The sequence below is a fragment of the Populus alba genome, chromosome 13, assembly GCF_005239225.2.
Source record: "Populus alba chromosome 13, ASM523922v2, whole genome shotgun sequence".
Lineage (NCBI taxonomy): Eukaryota > Viridiplantae > Streptophyta > Magnoliopsida > Malpighiales > Salicaceae > Populus > Populus alba.
Window position 1 is genome coordinate 14,056,587 of NC_133296.1, and position 23,261 is coordinate 14,079,847.

At 33.1% G+C, this 23,261-nt stretch overlaps 4 protein-coding genes across 8 annotated transcripts; 2 read left to right on the forward strand and 2 right to left on the reverse strand.

Moving 5' to 3' along the window:
* Positions 1-868: 868 nt before the first annotated feature.
* LOC118050388 (non-specific lipid transfer protein GPI-anchored 30) lies at positions 869-1,382 on the forward strand. The gene is made up of 2 exons (XM_035060730.2): positions 869-1,178; positions 1,264-1,382. The coding sequence occupies exons 1-2, from the start codon at positions 869-871 to the stop codon at positions 1,380-1,382; spliced, it is 429 nt and encodes a 142-aa protein (XP_034916621.1).
* A 1,590-nt stretch (positions 1,383-2,972) lies between these two features.
* LOC118050387 (uncharacterized) lies at positions 2,973-6,873 on the reverse strand. 2 transcript variants are annotated; one of them, XM_035060728.2, is made up of 3 exons: positions 6,558-6,873; positions 4,879-5,169; positions 2,973-4,386 (listed from the first exon to the last, which is right to left on the reverse strand). In XM_035060728.2, the coding sequence occupies exons 1-3, from the start codon at positions 6,714-6,716 to the stop codon at positions 3,265-3,267; spliced, it is 1,572 nt and encodes a 523-aa protein (XP_034916619.1). In that variant the 5' UTR covers positions 6,717-6,873; the 3' UTR covers positions 2,973-3,264. The 2 variants fall into 2 exon arrangements, with proteins under 2 accessions (XP_034916619.1, XP_034916620.1); XM_035060729.2 differs by having other exon boundaries at positions 4,879-5,166; positions 6,558-6,872.
* A 4,439-nt stretch (positions 6,874-11,312) lies between these two features.
* Positions 11,313-12,564, reverse strand: LOC118050390 (CASP-like protein 1C3). Of its 4 annotated transcripts, XM_035060735.2 has the most exons (5): positions 12,124-12,564; positions 11,925-12,027; positions 11,605-11,752; positions 11,459-11,516; positions 11,313-11,365 (listed from the first exon to the last, which is right to left on the reverse strand). In XM_035060735.2, the coding sequence occupies exons 1-4, from the start codon at positions 12,276-12,278 to the stop codon at positions 11,488-11,490; spliced, it is 435 nt and encodes a 144-aa protein (XP_034916626.1). In that variant the 5' UTR covers positions 12,279-12,564; the 3' UTR covers positions 11,313-11,365; positions 11,459-11,487. The 4 variants fall into 4 exon arrangements, with proteins under 4 accessions (XP_034916626.1, XP_034916625.1, XP_034916624.1 ...); XM_035060734.2 differs by having other exon boundaries at positions 11,313-11,516; XM_035060733.2 differs by having other exon boundaries at positions 11,459-11,752.
* Positions 12,565-12,837: 273 nt separating this feature from the next.
* On the forward strand, positions 12,838-14,056 carry LOC118050389 (riboflavin synthase). The gene has a single exon (XM_035060731.2). The coding sequence runs from the start codon at positions 13,066-13,068 to the stop codon at positions 13,888-13,890; it is 825 nt and encodes a 274-aa protein (XP_034916622.1). The 5' UTR covers positions 12,838-13,065; the 3' UTR covers positions 13,891-14,056.
* The last annotated feature ends 9,205 nt before the right edge of the window (positions 14,057-23,261 follow it).

The following is a 23,261-nucleotide window of genomic DNA, read 5'->3' on the forward strand; positions in this document are numbered from 1 at the left end:
AATAGTAAATTAATATTTTTATGTATATGATGGTTTTGATATAATGATATTAAAAATTAAAAAAAAATTAATATATTTTTAAATAAAAAATGCTTTATAAAAATCTCTTTCCACCACAACACTAAACACATCTATCATGAATATTTTTTTTTTTGATTAACATGGGTGTCCGGGCCAGCTTGCGCGCACCATGACTAATCTCACAGTCCACTGAACATCTTGCAAGCCCAGTAAGCAGGTAAGACACCGCGAGGGTGACAGACATACCACACAGGAAGGACCCAATAAAGACAGGAAGGGAATAAACTCTCCAGCCCCACTCCCACTGGGACTCGAACCGAAGTTTGAAGGAAGAAGAGCTGCCCCAACAACCACTGAGCCAACAACATGTTGGTCATTTATCATGAATATTTGTGATAGTGGGTAGGTGTAGTAAAAAAACTATCCTAGTTTTATTGTAATTTTTTTTTTATCTAATGAGCTATAAATATATTTTTTTTTATTGAGGTTTTTGTTGTACTCATTTTTTTTTATAAAGTCTGTTTATTTTTTTTTATATTATTTTAATATACTGAGGTTAAAAATATTTTTTTAAAATAAAAAATATATATATTTTTAAAAAAACCGCCGGAACACTCTCACTCAGCTTCTACAGGTAGCTTCACCTATCCAACTGCCATGGTCTGCCTCTAACAGGAGACAGTCACCATTACAAGATGGTCGGCTAAAGTTAGCCAGAATTGGATGGCCAACTTTCCTAATCAAGCACCGAAACTTAGATCAACAACTCCCACTTCCTCCGAGACACAAACCCACTAACATTTTCATATAAATTGTATTTTCACTTCCCATAAGAGCAAACACAGAGATGGATAAGTTGCTGTCATGCTTTCTTGGGATTTCATCGCTAATGTTGTTCGTGTTGCTGCAAGATGGTTATGCCCAAGACACCTCGTGCCTAAACCAGCTCGTTCCTTGCCTCAGTTACCTTAATGGAACAAGAGATGTGCCAGATACTTGCTGTGATCCTCTCAAGACTGTGATCAAATCAAACCCAAAATGTCTGTGTAACTTGGCGAGCAATCAAGGCAGTAATCAAGCTGGGATCAATGTGACTGAGGCCCAAGAATTGCCTGGAAGATGTGGACTGCATGTCAATCCACTCTCCTGCCTCACTGGTGTGCTTTCCAATCCACTCCATTTCTGTTCTTGTTGAATTAAATATTTCATGTTAATCGATGATCCAATGTCAATGTGTATCAGGCAGCAATAATTCTCCCAATTCCAAGAACTCAGTTGATAATTCTGCAAGCATTTTCTTGTTGCCTTCTTGGAGCTTGATTGTGGCCACGACTCTGTCCTTCACTTCTCAGTTTTTGTGATCCCAGACAACAGAATACATACTTCAGTCCTGAGTGTTCAAGGAAAGGAAATGTTCAAGCAGAGAGTTCAGTTTTAACATGGAGCTCTTGCCTTCTTTTATACATATACAATTTACTTCTTATAATTTACACATTTTTCAGTTTTGAAGAAATGATAAAACCCTGTTTAATTCTCCTTCTTCTTCTTCTTTGAATAGCCCTGAACAGATCTCAAAGCCTTCTTTTATAGTATTTAACAATGAAATGGAATGTGAGAAACCATATATGTACTCTCAAGGTTTAAAAATTCAGGACTCATCTATAACAAAGCGAGTTCTGTAAACCCTAATTCCTTCTAGCAATTAGACCTCCATTTTAACAAACTGGAAGTTAAAAACTGTAAACGATCTTATTGTCATTGCTGCAAGATGGCTGCATTGAGATTGGTGAGACTTGGTAAACAAGTTGTCTTACTCGAGATCCTTCATGGAAAGAAAATAAAAGAAAAATTTTGCCCACTTGAGTTGTGAGCTTCCATTAGGGGAGGAGGAAGAAAATAAGAAAATCTTAGTGGCAATTTAAAAAATGGTAAGCCAGGTGGGTTTGAGTAGAAAATGGTAAAACACAAAGCCGATCTATTTATATATTGTATGGGTTGAATTGATATCATACTGGATTTGATAACCTGCTTTAAAACCCTAATTAATTAGACATCAGCAATCAGCTTCCAGATGGGTTCAAATCAAATCATTTTATCAAACCGACAAAACTTTGATTGCGCCATGTTAGAAAGGGTTTAGCTTGGAAATGTTCAATTTTAACCATTTCAATAATTAAGTTCACATGGGATGCGACTGGATTTTGGTGTCCGTTCATTGAAGGAGGAGTTTTTCTATAGAATAATTTCTCGACAACCATGCCTCGTCAACTTTGTTTCAATTTTTAATAAAAACTCAAACAATTGCTGTTTTGAACAATTCTTTTTTGGTAAAAAATAAACGGTGTAACTTTTAGTAAAAGTTTTTTAAGAAAAAATATTGAAATTGATTTGACATAGTGCGAGGGCTTTCCTTAATTGAGTTAACTTTCAATGCGGTTAGAAAACACAGACCTCCGACAACGAATCAACCGGAAAGCCAAACCCACTGTTACACAAGCATGTTTAAAGTCATGCTCGAAATGATAGGGGAGTTAGCTAAGTCCGATACTAACACCTAGCAGGCGAGGGATTGTGGATCTGCCACGTTGAAAACTTTCTGGACATGAAAGTTAGGGCAACGATCCCACTTGCCCCAACCTATTAAATCCATTTGCATCTCTGAGCTAGAACAGCTGGAGAACGAGTTCTACAAGTTGAAATATGATTGGATTTTTTGACCATGCCCACCTTGAACTGGGCCTGACTTGGCGCATCAGACATCTTGTACCTTTTTTTTAGGGTCACAAATGATTGGTTACTTCAATATTTGTCGGTTAAAGACAAAGAAAGAGTACATTAAAGGAAGGAGGACGGATATCATATAAAACCAGGGAGATAAAAAAGTAAAGCAACAGAAAAGAAGAAGCATCTAACCACTGAATCAAGAGAAGAGAAAGAGGAAAGATTTGAAAGAAACAAAAAAGGGAGTGAGAAGATTCGTGCTAAGAAACCCAAATTACTCATAGGTTCATGATAGTTAAAAGGCTCACAGTGAAATTGGATCTCCCTTACTAAAAACCAGAGGGAAAGGTCCAACACACATGCAATAAGAACTACTAACATATAACATCATAGATACATGAAGACTCAATAACCATATACACAGTACTGGAGAACACCGTGCATTGTAACTGCCTTTATTCAATTGAAGACGAGCATAACTATCACTGCAATTAAGGTTTCGAACATGGATTAGTGGTGGCTTCAACCAGACCATCCTCCCCTCTGAGAACCCCCAGATGAATGCACTTTCAACCTATCCAGCACAGAATTAAAATCCACAGGCTCACCACCCTCCTCCATCCTCTGAATCACGCTGACAACATGATCACCTCGGAAACCCATGTTTACCAATTTCTCAATCAAGTCATTGTAGAAATTGTTACGCACAAAGTGTGAAGGGCTTGAATGGCGGGGCAGCATACCTGCACCTGTGGCTGGCTGAGGGTATACACCCTGTGGGAAGTGAGGTTGTTGAGATGTATGGTGTGTTCTCCCAGTCTCACCATCATAGATCATGTATGCACTTACTGGGGGCAGGCCTGGATGAGATCCAGCAGTTGCATATACATCACTGGGTTGTGCTCCAAAATTGCCCTTAATTTGCTGAGGTGGAGGTTGCTGTGGAACTGCTGCTCTTCCAGCTCCATATCCATATGGCACCGTGTCAGCACGACTAGACATGGGCTGAGGTGCACCTGAATACGAAACTTGCATGGGCATGCTGTTAGGTAGAGTCTCTGGTGGAGAGGGATTTGTTGGCTGACCAGCTGGAGGGTAGGGAGTGTAAACTGTGGTGGATGGAGGCTTGATCTGGGGCTGCATGGAGGGCTGTTGAGGTGGTTGTAGTTGCAAATGTAACTGCTGGGGCCACTGTTGCTGGTACTGAGGAAATTGTTGGCCTTGTGGTGTCTGGTTTACTTGTGGCTGTGCTGGTGCCACCCTAGATACATCTTGCATTTGGGGTGTTCGGTACTGAGGATCAGAAGTTAGATATTGGTTCTGAGGGTGTTGGGTTGGAGCTGCTGGAGTTTGTAAAGGGGCAGGAGACAAATAATAAGAATGCTGTTGTGCCACATTCTGAGGTGGGGCCTGTTGCTGTGGTGCTACCTGGTGAGGCAGAGCAAGAGCCAATTGCTGGTTATGTATTTCAGATGTATTGTCAGTTGTTTTGGGATCAGAGGCAGCTGGTGCAACTTTTTCCTCACTAGATTGGGAATGGCTTGATGAAGAGGGTTCCTTCTGTGCAAGCTGAAGCTTGAACAATTCTTTCTGAGTCTCAGCGAGTTCTTGCTTGTCCCTTAGAATCTGGACAGACCTGTGCACCTGCAGCAAACACCATAAAACAAGCCATACTATAGTATCATACGACCAGAAGAAAGATGAAATGCTTGAAGATCAAGATATGTTGTCAGCAAAAAAAGAAGTGATAAACTTATTAGTAATTGCATTTTAATAGTTCAATAGTTTAAAAATGAAGCAGGATTGCCTTCCCACAGAAACCCATAATTCTTTTCCGCTGGGGCTCCAGAAAGTACAATCAGAAAACAAATAATTACCCTAATATCACATTATTACTAATATCACTCATATGCATTATTTAGCCTCCCTAAATTTATCAAAGTACCACTGCATTTAGCCAGTCAGGATGTTTTTACTCGACCCAAAAAGTTTGAAAAACCTGGTAACCATATGCACTCCCATGTGTCATCCAATGACCAAGGGAAATAAGCAAAGGTAAAACACAGTTCCTTTGGACAAAATTACTAGTTAGTAAACCATGATATTGAAAATACTGATAAAAAGAAATCTAATCACCTCTTGAATGTGCTTCTCGAGAGATTTGAGTTTTAAATCTGCCTCCTCATTGTCACGAACAAAATCTGATCGCATTTCTCCGATTGATTTATCAAGGTTGTAGCAACACAATTCCAACTGGGACAGCCGTGAACTGATACCCTCAAGAAAACGCATGATGTTGTCAGTTTGTTTTTTCATGCTTTTCTCAACAATAGAGACCACATCTTGATTGAAAGAATCCTCTGGCTGGCTATATGAAGTAGCAGGAAACATTGATGACCTTGTCATTCTACTTTTGTGAAAATCCTGCTTGAAGTAGAAAATTGCAGTTCCTCATATAAGTGAATGTGATAATAATTCTGCTTATACTGAACGGCTAAAAAAAATGCATTCCAGGTTAAGCATTCAAGTTAAGTTGAAAGTAAGAAACTAATGAAAAGATCTAAGAAAAATGATCTGAATTAGACTCTTTCAATTCTCGAACTAGGGCTTCTCAAAGCATGTGCACGGAAAATATCAATTGGGTTCTTTCTTAGTAAACAAAGTACCAAAAGAAAGAAAGAACAGCTATCTAGTGGCAAGTAGTTCTGTGGTGTGCAAACAAGCTTTTCAGCAAAACTTTTAACGTGCAGCCAGTTATCATCATCAGTTCACCACAATATTTAAATTTGCAGAAAAAAGAGCTGTAAGATCTAAATGCTTTGCTTTCCAAATGGCACTTGTCTGTTTTCCAACCCTACCAGCAATGTAGAGCTCAATGATCGTTTGTAATGGCACTTGTTTGTTATCCAAATTTGATATTTTGAGGTAATGAATTGCCAAGTAAGCACAATCAAACATTCCTACTCCTTTTCCCCTCATGATTTTTTTGCATTTAAAAAGCAGTCAGACTAACATTTCATTCTAAAACACATTTTTTTCCTCCAAAGAAAGTTTAAGATGTTTGGTTCAGAGGTGTCAGGATCTCTTTGCACGCACCAAGCATTGCAATAAAGCAAGCATGTGACTATGCAGCTAAATATTGAGGCCCCAAACTTCTCTCATTTTCTAATAAAAATTCCATTATATTGGCTAAAAATAGTATCCTCGCACATCATCTTATTCCCTCTAAACCTCAACACTTATCTTAAGAAATGATAAAATCGATGAAATTTAACCAAAACTCGATCGACTTTCATATTCTAATTTGAAAAACAAGGAACACCAAATTCAAACAAACCCAAAAGGCCTCCGATTTTTTCAACAAAAACTGTAAATTATTATATTCACCTTTTGCTTGCCATATAACAAAAACAGCAAAATAGTTAAAGAAAGAAGTCAACAACCATCAAAACTTTCACTAAAAAAATGAGGGACTCTACTGGAAAAAACCAAAAAAATATAAAATCACCATTAATCATCCCAAGATTAGATAGAAAAATCCATAACCAAATCCAAAAATCTAAAACCCTAAATCCCTAAAAAGGGTCACAGGAATTTCAACATTTACAGCTAAAATAGCAAAAAATAAATTGAAACTTCCATTTAAAATCAAGAATCCAACTCATAGTAAAAAAACCCACAAGAAATACCTAACCGAACCCAAAAAAAAGTTCAAAACCCTAAATCCCCAAATTCCAAAGAAGCTAAGCACAGATTTCAATAATCACACCTGACCCAACATAAAGATCAAAGCTTTACCAAACCAAAACAGTTACCTTGCTCGAATTGGACCCTATAACAGTATCTGAATGAGACAGGTTAGAGGAATCTTGATTGTTGGTACCATAATCTTCATAAGAGCAGAGAATGTCATCAGACCCAAAATCGAATCCTTTTGAACCCGAGTTAGTCCGACCCGATGACCCAGATGCCATTTTGGGAAGTGGGAAAATGAAATTATCGAGATTGAGGAGCAAGGGAGAGAGATGAGTATTTAAGGGTTTCTTTGGAGAGAGGATTTTGGGGGGTTTTGAAGAGGATAATACAGAGAAAGTTCAGGGTCGCTTGGCTTGTTTTCTAAGGAAGGTTCTGTTTTCTTATTAATTTATATAAAAGCGTGAGAAACGTTTTTTTATATGGAGGAGGATAAGGTGCTATGACCTAGCTAGAAGATTCTTCCTTTTTGTTTTAGCCCACCAACTACAAATCCTTACATTTATATCACGATTTCTTTATTCCGGGTCGGGTCGGGCTTTACATTAATTATTTTGTGTTTGTTTATTTATTTAAATATATGCTTCATTCTTTATATTCTTTAGATTTATTCAAACAAATAACAATTTAATTTGACGTGATTGATCTAGTTATTAAAAAGGCATGCTTCATTGCTTAATTTTCTTGATTCACTATTTAAGATTAACATATAGAAAACCATAATAGTTGTAGAGTACACTTCAAGGTTAAAAAATAAATTTAAACAAAAATAAATTTTTAAATTTTATAAAAGAATCGTATCTAAACATTATTTAAAATATATTAATTGAAATAGAAATTCACTAGATAATATCTCTTATTATTGAGTAAAAATATTATGACTGTTTAAAAATGCATTCCGATCCACATTTCTAAAAACTTTAATTTTATTTTTTTGTTAAAATATAATTTTTATATATTTTTTTAATGTGCTGATCTTAAAAAATAATTTTAAAAAATTAAAAAATATATTATTTTAATATATTTTTAAGTAAAAAGTATTTTAAATTATAACATAATCCTAACTTGTTGAACATCAATGACTTTCCTCTCTACCTTCCAGGAAGAAAGAATGGAAGGGCATGCTTCTCTTTTTCTAATTTTCTTCTTCATTTTCAATTTCTTAGCCAATTAGGTTTTGAGGAAAGGAAGGGCATCACGCAACTTTGACCAAGGATCAAGCAAATGTGAAGTTAAATCATGTTTCTCAACTAGAAAGATTGTAAATACTTTTAAATTAAACATTTATGAGTTATAAAACCTAACTAACCAAGTTTGTATTTGTTACTATAGTATAAGGTATTTTTCATTTTAAAATATATATATATATATATATATATTTTAATTATCAATTTAATATACTTAGATATCTAAATATGCATGCATAAAGAACAAAGTCTACTACGCAAGGTTTATTATTTGTTTTTTTTATCCAAAAAAATATTTTTATTTTATTTTATTATTGTTGCTTCGTTGATGAGTTTTCCAATCCAATCTTGGTAAGTAAAGGACTTGATTGCAAAGTTAGCCATGATTGGGTGGTGAAATTGCAAGAAGAATTAGTCTGGGACCGTAAGGGATGTCTAAAAAAACAATAAAAATTAATTTTTAAAATATTTTTTATTTAAAAATATATTAAAAATTTTGAACTGCCACCTAGCACCGCTCAATAGTGAAGTTTATGCTTGCAGGAGACTGATTGGTAGTTGGCCTGTTGTTTTACATTTAGCGAATTGGTCCTCATATTTGCATGGAATTTCTGTTGGCGTGTGGGGTACGGGGGTGGGGTGGGGGATGCTGCCAGGATGGACACGTGTATGGATGAGCATTGGAAAGAATACACGGGTCACCACAGAACACAATCAGTGGTGGTGACGTGCACGCCATGATTCACGCTGTTAACGGATCAAGCGTGGTTCGTTTTGGAGTGTTGATGATGGGATGGCCCAGTTAATTTGATGTTGACTACGGTTTTTGAAAGTCAAAGGGACAGTATATCAAACATATAAAACCGACCTAGGTTAAAAAAAAGAAAACGTGACAAAGCTTTAAAGTAAAGTTGTCATGAGTGGTTAATTAACAAAAGCTAAATCAGAATATTGCTCATTCATACCCTTTGCAATTTTGCACCGTTCACTTAATAGTAGTATAATGGTGTCTTTTATGACTCTTTGAAAAAATTAATCCAAGTTTTTTTTACGAGGCGCATCGGTTGTTTAAGCTCTGACTAGGATACACGTGTTTCCCTCCTACTTTTTAAACATGATAAAATGATCCAATCATCTTTCATGTCAAGACTTATTATGTCAAGACTTATTATGTTGGCAAATAAGAGTATTAAAGTCTTTTTGTATTTTAAAAAAAAATAAAATGATAACTTCACCCTTGAAACAAAAAAACCAAATCAAGCATCTAAAGGCTTTTTGGTCTTTTTTTCATGTTTTTTTTTTTGTTATGGTAGGCTTCATGAAGGGCAATGTGGTCTTTTTGTATAGTTTCGATAATATTCAAATGGGAAAAGCTGAAAACGTGTGTGGCACAAGCGTTCGTATACTTTAGACAATTCATATGACGCTTCCCTCTTGTAGTCAAAATTATCGTTTCGTTTGTTAAATAATATTTATGTTGTCTTATTTATTAAGGGTAGAATAGTACTTTCAGTTTAACCTATATATACTTTATTTGTAATTAGGTTAAGACTATGCATTCATAATATACAGTTTATTCAGAATTCTAGCCTTCTTTTTGTGTTTGATCTCAATTAGTTTAACATCGTTGTGTCATTAAATAGCTTGAGCTCCTTGCTTCTTTTCATAATGATAATTGAACAAGCTGACTGTTTAGATAATATTTAACATTACTGTAAAGATGAGTTTTCAATATGTTTTTAACTTGAAAATGTATTTAAATATTTTTAAAATTTTAAAATTTATTTTTGATATCAGGACATCAAAATGATAAAAAAAACACTAAAAATATTAATTTGAAATAATTTGTTTTAAAAAAGAAACATAATTGCACTTTGTAAACAAACACATCTTTAGACAAGCTAGGTAGATCGATGGGGTTTTGCTTCATACTTCTTTTCTTATTGTTATAACCAATAATTTTGCTTTAAAATTTTTTCCTCTTGAAGTTCAAGTGAAAAGGACGAATGAAAATTAAAGAAAGATGCATAAAGTGATTGGGATTATCCACTACTTATGGCGATGAAACACCTTTATTTTAGCTGGAGAGTTGAGAGTGCCATGAGTAGGTAATGCCTCTATCTCTGTAGTGGGAAAAACCCTAAGCTCATTTTGCAAGAGAAAATGATGACACCTTGACCCTCTTCTGGCATGGTGCTAATCCTAGGAGGGCATAGGGATTGCTCCCTTTTGCCCACAACTGAGCTTTGCAATCCATGATCATGGAAATCACTCCTGCAAAGTGGAGGCGGAAGTGAATTTTGATTTCAAATTCGAGTCGTGTTCTTGCTACTTTAAGAATCAAGAAAAATCAATCGTTGAGGAGTGGAATTCATTGACCAATCTTGGACTCAATTCTGGTCAGAACTCCATTTTTTATGCCTAGTAATTGCCTACAAGGCTTTCTATCTCTTAAGGATGCTGTGAAAGGAATTATCCAAGGTGTAAAAACAATTATAAAAAAAATAGGGATTAAATTTAAAAAAATGTACGAAGAATTGTTGACTCCACACACCAACAGGGATGAAGAAGCCGCTAAGAAGATTCAGTTGTCTCGGAAGCTATCATTGTTAATGAGTCAATTGATAATGCTACACGCGCAGCTCAAAGAACACGGCAAACATAAATTTGACACATCAACCACTTTTTTTAATAGTATTTATTATCTATTAAAATATAAATTTTCCTCTCAATCTACTGATTATAACAAGAGGGAAGGATTGAACTTCTGGTCTCTGTTTCGTCCATCCAAGCTATGTCTTGACGACTTCTCTTTGGATGTGTTGAATAAATGTTCAGCTGGGGGCAAAGAGTTTGTAGTTTTGAAAGCAAAGTTTTTTTGTTTGGATTGGAGAAACCTTATCTCTTAAAAAATATATTTTTATAGGTCAGATGAGTAATTAAAACCTCAACTTATCTCAAATTTTTATAAAAAATATAAGTCCTTACTCGAATTCAATACGTGAATTCAATACGTGTTATATAGATTTCAAGTTCTTTCAAAAGCAAAGTGATAGGTGAAGAAAACAAAACAGTAATTTATTAAAACAAGAAGAGAATCCTTCGTGCTTGGGCTACCAGCTATAAAAAACCTAATTTCCATATAAAGTTCTTTCATTTTCAAGGCCTTGTGGTGAAGCTTTATGTATTAAATTATTGTCTGGGCCATGAATGTTTTTCTTGACTGATAATCTATCATCCATCTTTTTTTCTTATTAATATTCTTATTTCATCTTCAGAATGCCGATCGATCTTATATCACCTGCATATGTTGAGAATCTTCTTTGAAGAACAATCCAAGACTAGTAATATGCAGAATAACTTTTGCAGAATCAATTGATGGCATTCTCCTTGTTAGAACTATGTCATTTACACAGGGAAATATTTAGTTTCATATAGTTTAAAGAAATACCATTTCATTTGAAAACCTTGTGTGGGCTTGAGAAGCTGAATTCAAAGAGGAAATTGGAGTTATAAATGGCATTTCAGTAGCCATGACATTGATCAGCAAGAAAGTTCTGTAAGATGTAAGATCAGCTAGAATATTGTCTTCCCTTCTTCTGATACCACTTGATAGACACAAACGTCTCCTTGAATCTTGGCAAATGGCCATTGTTAGGCATTTTATTTGTGATATAGCTTCCCTTAAAGGACGAGGAAAGCATTTTGATCAATACAAATCTGAAAAAGCATCTACTAAGGCAAAATTTTTTAAATAGGCATCCTACAAACCATACAATGAAAATGCAAAGGACTGGCGATGATTTCAGGAACTAAATCCCAGGACTTGATAGCCTACAAGGCGTTTTTCCAAGAAGAGAATTTAGGAAAGTGTAGATAGAGTAGAGCAGCAGAATTATGTAAGTTATGATTGCAATGAAACCTGCAACTAATGCTCCTGTTACTTGGTTGCAGTACTTGGTGACTTGGCCACAGACAGGTAGCCAACCTGCACTAGAATTCCCTTTCTTGCCTACCTGAGCAACCGCCAAGGCCGCCGAAATGCTTGAGATGAGCAGCATGGTAAACACCTACTTGAAAAAAAAAAGAGAAAAAACGACGAACAATTATGAGTAAGGTTATGAAAGGTTTCCTGCATTCTGCTGTGCCTGAAATCGCTTTGTAATATTTGCTCTAGAGTTCGATATTGAACTGAAGCAATCAAGTTAATGAAACAAATCAAATCTGTGTGCTGCATATTACCAAATCCAAGGCCAGAACTAATCTCCATAGCGGACTCTCTGAAGGGACAAACAGAGCAAGAAAACCATAGACAGTAACAATTGCATTTGCTATCACAAAATACCTGCAGAAACCCTTTTCAGTAACCAACAAAAAGGTGCATGAGCAAAAAAACTAAAGAAGCAAATAGACCCTTTTCAGTAACTATAAATGAACTTACTTGAAGGCTGGTGTGTCGGAGTATTTTGCTTCATATGATAGTGCAAAGAATGAACCTTTCTCACGGCTTGTAGCCATGATAATTACTGCTGCAAGTGTAGCACCAAAGGCAATAAGCCTTAGCAGGAGGCCGAGTAGCCTCTTGGGTTTGACCATTGATGATAACCTGAAAGTTTGAGTGTACTAAAAGTATTGAAAGTTGGAATATGAGATAGAACTGTTGGAGGCAGATGAGAAAATATGTTTCTTTATAGGGTTGTTGCCTAAGAAGGCAGGTATGGAGGGTGGTGGTGACAGGTGCACTAGTTCAGGTCCTTGCTTGTGCATTGTTAGTTGAATTTCTCATCTGTCACCAGCACCGTCCAGTTAGAGTTTTTCTACCTTTTCTGCTATGCAGACTTTTTTAGGGTAAGCAACCTATGGCTCATGGGGCTAGTGTTTCTTGATGCAGATGAATATCACATAGCCTATGACTATGATTAAAGGAGGCAGAAAGTGTCCACATTGTATTATGTAATCTATCACTTATTAAATGATTTATGTATGAACATGATGCGCGTAATTCACTTATTCAGGAACATGCCAACCTAGACCCTGGATCATAGTCAAAAATAGAGAACTTTGAAAAATTCGGAAGAACTACGTTGAGGAGCCATTGAGCAGATGAAAAAAGCACGGGGCCACTTACAAAAAAATGGAAATAGAAGCGGATCAATTTCGAGTGAACAAATGCTATGAGATAGAAAATTATAAAAACAAAACCATTCAATTTGAACAACAAAAGAGCGAGTAATCAAGTTCGACAACGAGTTTTCCATGGGGCCTTACAAGGAGGTCTAGGGACGTTGAATAGTTGTAACGAGTTACATTTTCAGTCGACTTAAAGCAAAAACTCAAAACTCTTCAATTTTTTTCTCAGCAACCAAACAGACAAGAGAAGAGGATGGCTGCACTCTCTTTCTCTCTTACTTCTATCTCCAAAACCCCAAAACTCTCTCCTTCAAAAACCCCGACAACAAAATCAACAATCCTAAACCTCCTCCCTTACAAACTGCTCAATCTCAACAAGTTCTCTACAATCTCAAAACCCAACTCCTTCTCTCTGACCGTTACAAAACCCTCAAAAAACCCGAAACCCAAATCCCATTTTCAACCAATAAGGTCTCTTTTCACTGGCATAGTTGAAGAAATGGGCAAAGTTCAAAAATTGGGAGATACCGAAGATGGTGGCGTTGATCTTAAAATAGCGGCAAAAACAGTGCTTGAAGGTGTAAATTTAGGTGACAGTATTGCAGTTAATGGGACTTGCTTAACTGTCACTGATTTCACCAATCAAGATTTCACTGTGGGGTTATCTCCTGAAACTTTGAGAAAAACTTCTCTAATTGAGTTGAAGACTGGATCTTTGGTTAATTTGGAGAGGGCAGTCCAGCCTATTAGTAGGATGGGAGGGCATTTTGTGCAGGGTCACGTGGATGGCACGGGTGTGATTGTAGAGAAGGTGCCAGAAGGTGACTCGCTGTGGATCAAAGTGAAAACAGAAAAGGGGTTGTTGAAATATATTGTGCCAAAGGGGTTTATTGCAGTGGATGGGACTAGTTTGACAGTTGTTGATGTTTTTGAGGAAGAGGGATGCTTTAATTTTATGCTGGTGTCTTATACACAGCAGAAAATTGTTGTTCCTTTGAAGGAAGTTGGACAGAAGGTGAATTTGGAGGTGGATATTTTGGGGAAGTATGTCGAGAGGTTGCTTAGTAGTCGTTGCTGATTCCTTCAAGAGTTCTTCATCATACAAAAAGGAGGTAAGGGGCGTGGTTTTGTTATTTTGAATTTAGTTTTTATTTTTTCATTTTTTTTTTTTGTTTTAACTTCACTGAAATGAAATTTGAATAAAGACGATGGATATCTGGGTTGATGTTTGATGTTATTTTAAATGATTTATGATATTTGTGGATTTTTCTCTATGAATGCTAACGCGGTTGTATTTATTTGTGTGTTTTTGCATTAGAATTGCCTGGTTCTGTGTATCAAGTAGGAGATATCAAGTGGGAATATGATTTTGATAGGAATTTGGTATAGAGTGAAGTTGTGTGTGTTTTTGAAGTTGTCCTGATGATCTAGAATGTATGAAAAAAAAATTATAGATTGGTCTTTCTTGTTGTTATAACCAGAGAAGAATAAATCTGCAGAAATCCTGTTCTTCATTTCATACTTAATAGCATTTTGGAGAATTTAGTTTGCAGGATTGCGTTCTTGGCCTTTACTGGCTGAGCAAGAGTGTCTTACAGATTAAGTTTTAATTTTTATCTATCTAGTTTGTAGAAATGGCAATTCTGAACACTCCCAACATTTTTATTGTGAAGCAATGATGTTGGCAACAATCAAACTTTGTTTCTTCTCTTGCCGTACTTTTATTTTCAACTCAAGAACCTTCATAGATAATGAAAAATGAGTAGATGATTTAGGGCACCATGAGACTAGTAAATTGAGAGCTGTACTGCTTTAAAAGTTAAAGGAATCAAGTGGGAAAGGTTTGGAATAAAGCCCTAGAAGCCTAGAAGGATGACCATGAGGAAAATAATTAAAAGCTGAACGTGTTCAAATTAACCCCTAGGAAAAATTAGTAAGGTTTGCCATTCAGCCTAGAGTGGCTGCATAGTAGCCTTGTGGATGGCCAATTCAAATATTATCCATGACCTAATTTCAGTTTTAGATTTAACACCTTTGGTTTTGTTTTGTTTCTTTTCTTTTGAAAAGAAAAGCTATCTTGACCGGAAATGCTTAATGGTTTCAGGTCTTTGCCTTTTCAATTGGTTGATATTCTTATTTTTTTACTCCATTTGTAAAATCATCAAGCTGACTACAATTGTGGCAACGTCACTGCTGTTGAAATCAGTAGCAAAATCACTAGTGTAACAGATTTGCTACTGAAAATATTACTTTCGTAAGAGATGCATTACTGCCATTTGAAACTAGGAGTGTGCAACAGAGTTTTTGAAGTTCTTTGGTGTTAAACAGTGAGCACCCTATATGGAGGCTTATCATAATCCATAAGCTGTCTTTATTTCCCTCTTCAATAATTGGTAATTTTATAATCTACATTAAATTTTATTGTTTCCCCAAAAAGAGAGAGTGATGTGATAATTCTCATAGCATCTTAGAAATTTGAGTGATGGTGTGCTAGAGCTCTTTTGAATGATGGGATTTGAAGTTTGTCATTGCCACTCAGTTGAGGGGATGTCGCAGATCAAGCTGTTTGTTATCTTTGCTCATGCAGTGAGGAGACCTGCTACCATTTGCACTACTGTGTCTTGGCAAGGGCGTTCTGGCAGTATTTGATCCCCTCTACTGCTAATGCAGTGTTTGCTTTATACAAGGGGCAATGGTTTGCCTCTAATATCAAGGGATGGTGTGCTAGAGCTCATTTGAGTGATGCGATTTGAAGTTTGTCATTGCCACTTTGTAAGAGTTTTAGTGTAGATATTGCTCTTTGGGAAATTAAGAGATTCGTGGGGGAGGTCAAAATGGCTTGGCGGCGGCGGCATCCACTCTTAGACCTCAGAAAGAAGTGAGGCTTGTTTGCTGGAGGCTGGAGGCCACCTAATCATGATTTACTGCATGATTCCGGTGATACCTGGCTTGGAGAATTTGTATTTCAGTTAGTCATCAGCTATCGTTGCAGAAATATGGGCTGTCATAACATGTTTGGAGGGAGCTCGAGATGGGGGTTTTAAGCAGCTGCATTCACAGATTGATTCTGCTGTCACTGTCGAGATGTTGCAGGACGCAGTTTGTGCTTCTATTCCCTAGCTACTTTGTTTTGCAAGGCAATGGAGCTTCTAAATTGAGCCTTCAAAACTTGACATGCCTTGATAGGGTAACCGCAAAACCAACCTGTGAATCATCCTTGAAAAAGACCTAGAAAAAGGACAAAGATTACATGATCTAGCAGCACAACAACTGAGAAAAATGAAAAAGAATGCTTAGTGCAGGAGGAGTGGGACGGTGATCAAATGAAAAATGGGTAACCGAGGAAAAAGCAGAAAGCACATGATCTAGCTGCAGTTCCAAGCAAAAACCGCAGAAGCCCCCAGAGAGCCAACGCAAAGATAAAGCATTCGAGTATGCAGCAGGGTTTTTGAAGTTCTTTGGTGTTCAAAAGTTTTTTCACTTATTTTTGCAATTTATTAGTAAAATATATAAGGAAATTAAAAGAACCAAACCAATCTACACTAATTATGTTTTCACTTCTTTTTTTGTTTTAATCTTTTGAACAAAGCAGCTTTAGCTAAGATTCACAAATTCTGAAAAAGAGGAAGCAATTGTAGCATGATAAAGTTGTAGGATCCAATTTTCCATTTTAAGAAATGAGCATGGGCCATGGAGACAAAAGAAGAATTGGGATTGTCAAATGTTTCTTTAAATATAAATTATCGAATTCAAACTGAGTGATTGTCATTTAATGTATAATAAAAATTGAAAATAATTTAATTTTTTTATCATTTAATTTCTATCACATAATTCAAGTCATTGAATTCAAGATTTATAATGATAATTGAAATATTATTACCATTTAAAAAAAAATAAAATGAAAGTAACTAAGATAGTGTTTGACACAATTCTGCTTATATTTTTAGATGCTCTTTATAAATATTGTTGGTTTTAAAAAATATTAAATTATTTTTTTAGTGTTTTCTAATAGTTTTAATATATTGATATTAAAAATAAAAAAAAATTAATATATTTTAAATAAAAAAATATTTTAAAAACTAATTTTCATCACAATTTCAAACACCACAAAACATCCCAATCCAAGCAAAACTCGTGCAAGCAAGATACCTGATCAAATCAAGGGAGAGAGTTTGTTGCTAAATTTGTGTTGCTAGTGAATATAAAGTGTTTGAGAGTATATTAATGGTTGTTTTTTAAAGTATTTTTTTATTTAAAAATATATTAAAATATTATTATTATTTTATTTTTAAAAATTATTTTTGATATTTAAACATCAAAAACAATAAAAAAAATAAATTTTTTTTTAAAACAAATTAACAAAAAAAATTAAAAATTAAAACTCAATTCTAAACACCCCGTATCACTAACTAATAATAATTTACTCAACCGCAAGTCAAAATTTATGCTGGCTACCTACCATAACAAAATCAAGCAAATCATGAAACGAGATTGGTCGCTAAGGCATCCAAGGATGACCATTTAACTTGAACTCTAATATCAAATTGAATTGATTGGAATCAAATGAATTTATTTTATTATATATATAATTTTTATAATTTTTTTATTTAATGCATGTATATAAACCTCAAATATTTATATTACTCTTTCATTTATATTAAATAATAAATAGCACTCACATGTGGTGCTATCTTTGTTTATTTTGGATGGATGAAATTATTTGTTTTTATACTTGAAAAGTATTTTTATTTTTTATATCAAAATTATTTTTTTAGTATTTAACTCAAGTTGAATAGCATCTACAGCCGCTTTATTACTAAATAGAATCTAAATATTTAAATGAATGACCAAAACCATTAAGAAACGAATATTCGAATTTTCTTATAGAAAGAATAACAGTGGATAGAAAATAAATATAATAAGAAGCTGACCAATAGAAATCCATGGCCATCCTTAGAAGGCATCCCTCTGTTTGGATAGCATTTTTATTTACGGTGGTGTCAGGTGGCCGGCGGAAAGGTGGGCTGTTGACTTGATGATGGACGGCCGACTACGTGATTAGAAGACATGACATCTGAGTTCATGCGGGGCCAAGACAGCGTCAAAGCCGAAAACATGGAGGATCAGAACAGTTTAGAGACGGAGGATCTTGTCTCTGCTCAACGTCACCTCCCAGGCTGCCATCAAACTAAGTCCCAAGCTGACCTCGTCGTGTTCTCCATTGTCGGCACTGTTATTTCCTGAATTAGCTCGACATTGAGACCATGTGATCGATCAAGCTGCGTAGTCCAGAGACCATCTAATGTAAGACAAAAAGAAGCAAGAATTCTCCTCTCTGGACATGGCTTCTGGACCAGGTTATAAACAACAACACAGGATAGTTCACAGATCACTAGGGTTTGTTCTTCCTGACCTTTTCGAGTTAATTTTTTTTTTTTTTACTTAAGAGAGTATTTTTCTAAGAAATTGAATGATGAAAGAACTTTATTTCATGTAAAAAAATCATTTTAATCTAATAATTTAAGTTTTTAGATAAGTTTACAAGATATAATTTATATTATTCTTTAATGCATATTTTCAAGTAAAAATCTTTTGAGCTTGAAACTTGCACATAGTTTTATACTACATTGTACTTAATTTTTATCATATAAATAAAAATGATAAAATAAATTCAAAACTCATTACTGTTTGGTCATTAAAGCTTCTGGTATATATTACTATGTCAAAGAATCATTTTAATTCAATAACTTTGTTTAAATAAAAAATTTTAAATATAATTTATATTATTTTTTAATATTTTAATTAACATAAAACCTGGGCCAAGATGAACCTCCTTTCTTGATAAAAAAAAACAACTCACAATATGTTAAAAATACTTGAAACTTCGTTACGTAAGAGGGGATGTTTCTTTTTAGTGTAAGGAAGGAAGGCACAAATAAAAGAAAAATAATTAGGATGAATTTCGAAAGGGTTGCGTTGGGGCAACAACTCTTCTTTAGCTTACCCAACAAGTACTTCTTTGTTAAGGTGTCATTAGGTATTTTATAGAATACATTCGTTTGATATGACAATGTCTTTGACTTTGTTTCGATGCCAAGTGACATGTAACCCATGTAAGAACTCAAGGGGGACATTCAAAATGTATTCGCCAAGTTGAAATCAACTTAACCACATAATGAATTTTATCATTAAAAAAGACATCTTTTAAAAAGAAAAAAGATACTCATGTTATATAAATAAATAAAATTATCACCTTCTAACCGATATAAAATAATAATATACGATAGTTTTAAATAACACGACATAGCTAATATTTTCACATACAACATCAATAATGACATATTTTCAAATCCACACATAGTAAATGATTATGTTACTATTTTACATCGCCCAGGAAATAAAAATTTTAATTATTTATATAGCACGAAAATCTCTTCTTTTCTAAAAAGATATCTTTTCAAAAATAAAACTCATTACCATAACCAAACTTTACTAATAAGTATAATAACATTTAGAGGGTTCATGAATATATACACACATCATCAATTTTGCAATGTTTTCATCTATTTTGCAACATTTTTCAATTCTCATCTTTCCAATTTACTTGAATATTCAATTTGTTTATATATATATATATATATATATATATATATAGACACCAACCACTTTCTCTCTCTCTATAAAAGCGTTTGGGAACGCGTTGAAACCGCGTTCTCACAAAATTCAAAAAAAAAAATTTGCTAAAATTTAATACGGTTTATATGTTTTGGATCGTTTTGATATACTGATATAAAAAATAATTTAAAAATAAAAAAAAAAAATTATTAGTATAACATTTCAGCACGAAAAAGTTATTTGAAAAAACAACCGCTATGATGCTTCCAAACATAATATATATATATTGAGAGAGAGAGAGAGAGAGAGATGGTGGTGTCTCATGCTATTATGGCAAAGATCACGCAGGGCTAAAAATTAATTTCAATACATATAGTAAATATAAAAGCTATGAATATATATAGTTTCATGCATGGGGTTGTCCTGCTCACAGCATCCATCACATGTGATTTGGCATGGTCATGTTTTGCATTGTCGGCTCCAACTTTATTTGGTGCCCCACTAAATTATTGTGAATTAGCTTTGACATTGATTAAGTTTATAATTAAACTTTACTCTAATTTCCTGTCATTTCAAATGGTTGATCATATGCGGTTGCCTAGAAAGATTATTCAACTTTTGATTTCAACTTAGAGATAGATTTGGATATTTTATTGGCTGATCTATGCATTTGTTGAGCTTTTTGGAAGATGGAATCATACTGTGCATTTATGCTCTAGGTGGTGAGATTTTGTTGAATTTTATTTCGTGAAGTGATAGGTATTACGTCATGGTCCCCGGTTGGTAATTTAAAACATGTTTAGAATTATGGTTGTTGTTATTTTTAAAGTGTTTTTCATACTGAAATGTATTAAAATAATATTTTTTTATTTTTTTAAAAAATTATTTTTAAAATCAGCACATCAAAACGATCTTAAAATATATATAAAAATTATTTTTTAATAAAAAAATTTAAATTTTTAAAGAATGCGATTTACATCGTATTTCTAAATAGTGCCTTAAAATTATTTGAATAAAATTATATGGTAAATAAATTATATGAAAAATAAAATTCTTTGAATAAAAGTGTGAAGATGAAATAGCATTGTGTTAATTGAATTAAGTTAAAATATTATTTTAATAACTTAGTTGACCCAATAAAAGTTTTACTAACTTAATTGATGGATTCAAAATTTAAAATAATTAATAAAAATAATTAGTTTGATGAGCCCAACAACTCATAAAATAATATAATAATAATTTACTGACTTTTTTTTTTTTAAGTCGTTATAGTGGTGGACCAAAAACAGTTGGTACGACACGTATCATGTGGTCATGTGAGCAAGAAGAACCGCAGAATAGAAAAATCATGAGCTAATGTATCATGCCAACATACATTAGCGAAATGGCAATACTACCCTTCAACAAACCCCTGAATTGTTCATATTTTTTTAACTTTATTTTGTTTTTGTTTTATTCAGACAGAAAATGCTGTGTCTGGCTTGACATTACGAGGCTTTAGTTAATAACTATTTGGTATAGTAGATTTATTTTTAAAATATTTTTTATTTAAAAATATATTGAAATAATATTTTTTATTTTTTAAAAAATATTTTTGATATTAGCACATGAAAATGATATGAGAATATTAAAATAATATTAATTTAAAATAAATAAAAAAATTAATATTTTTATAAATATTTTTAAAACACTGAACAAAATTACCTTGAAGCAGAAGCATTTTGGTCTAACTTAATGTGTAAGAATTGTTTTTAAAAATAAATCATAATAAAAATAAAAAATAAAAAAATTGGTATCACAAACTTCCAAACAAAAACCATTTAATAATATCTTCCTTCTCTGCCAGCTCATGCATTTCCAAAACCTATAAATCATGGCTTTTCCAGTATTACTCCAATGCAGTCTTTATTTTTCAACAACTTTGAGATGCTTGCGTGGTCCCATGTCGTCCATACACGTGTCGACAAGTTATTGAGTAGTTACATGAAAAAATCAGCCTATAATGGAGGACTAACTCCCGAACAAGTCGTCTCGAAAAAATCATCTTCGACATGCCGCGAAAAACCTTTCTTCATTTTTGTTATTACATAACTGCCCTCATTCCATTTCATCAGATTCTAGAAGAAAAATTCGCCTTTTTACCGGACTACCCTTTCCTTTCTTATAATTTTATTATTTAATATCCATCATTAACGAGTTCCAATCAAATCATTAGGATTCGTCTAATTTATGAGAGGCTTCTTATAACCTTTTAATTGAATTTAATCTAGAAGTATTAATAAAATCTAATTTATTAGAGGATGGTGTTGAGTGTCAATATCTTTGATTTAAAGGTGATTTAATGGTCTGTTTGGAAGTGTGGTTTCAATTATTTTTTAAAATGTTTTTTATTTAAAAATTTATTAAAATAATAATTTTTTTAATTTAAAAAAATATATTTTTGAAATCAGCGCATTAATATGAATATAAAAACAAAAAATATTAATTTGAAACAAAAAAAAAATAAAAAAATTTAAAATTTTTTCAAAAACATTTTTGAAACGTAAAAACAAACACGACCTTACACAATGCATGGATAGCAAGATCTTATTTTATGGAAATGTTATTGCATAATTTTCATACTTATATTATTTCATATATAGATTACTGGATCCTAATTTGATATTAGTGATTATTGAAATGCATTAACTCCATTAATCTATAACTATATATACATGATATGCTATAGGCAAACTTGGTGATTCATAGAAATCTATGAATTATGAAAAAAAAAATATCATTTATATTTAGATTAATCACCATTAATATCTTTCCTCTGTTTTTTTTAACATATCTCGAAGTTTTCAAACTTAATTTTTAAATTCATAAGAGTTTTTTTTAATAAATATACAATAAAATACAAGAAGAGAGTTTAGTTTTAACTATATAAAATATCAACATAGTTATAAAACAAAATGGGAATATACATGTTAGAATATTATATATAAAGCTAACGCAATTTAGTGTTTTAATGATTCATTTTGCATCTGATTATTTAGTAGCTATTAAGTATTATTGAGGCAGTAGGGTAATTTAATAAAAAAATAAAAAAATAGAGATAAATGTATTAACATCTTAAAGCGCATGCAACACCGTCTGGTAACCAAAACCTAGCTTTTAGGGTATTGGTTGAAGCATCTCTGCGTCCCCTCCACAAAACGATGGCTCATTTTGCATAGTTGTGATTAGGGTGTGTATAGAATTTTTTTTTTTTTTTGCCTCAATCTTACTTGACTTTCATGGTAACCTTTTAAAGAATCAAATGGGCTCCTCAAGTCTTCATTATCTTGAATCCATTTTTTTATATATAATAATTAATGAAATTAAATATATTTTTTTTAATTTCATCCCTTATAATTTTTTTTATCTTTTATATTTGGTTTTCATTATTTTAATTATTATTTTTTCATTGAAGATGTTTTTTGAATTCGAAATTTTTTTTTACAATTTAATTCTTCTTCAATTTTTTTCCTATCAAATATATATATATATATATATATATATATATATATATATTATATTGCTATTCTTTTACTTTGCAAGATTTTCTTAGATTTTTTTCCTTTTTTTAAAAAAACTTTTTTGTTTTTGTTTTCATCCTACAATATTTTATTGTTTTTAAATTCACTTCCCTTTGGGATTTTTCAATTATTTTAAAAATAACACCAGTTGTTTTTTTTTTTTAGAATTTTTTTTTAAAAGGAATCTTTTTTTTTAAATTAAATTGATTGATTTTATTCTTTTTTTTTTTTTTACCAAAATCTTGTATTTTGTTTTTCTCATTTTAAAGCATTG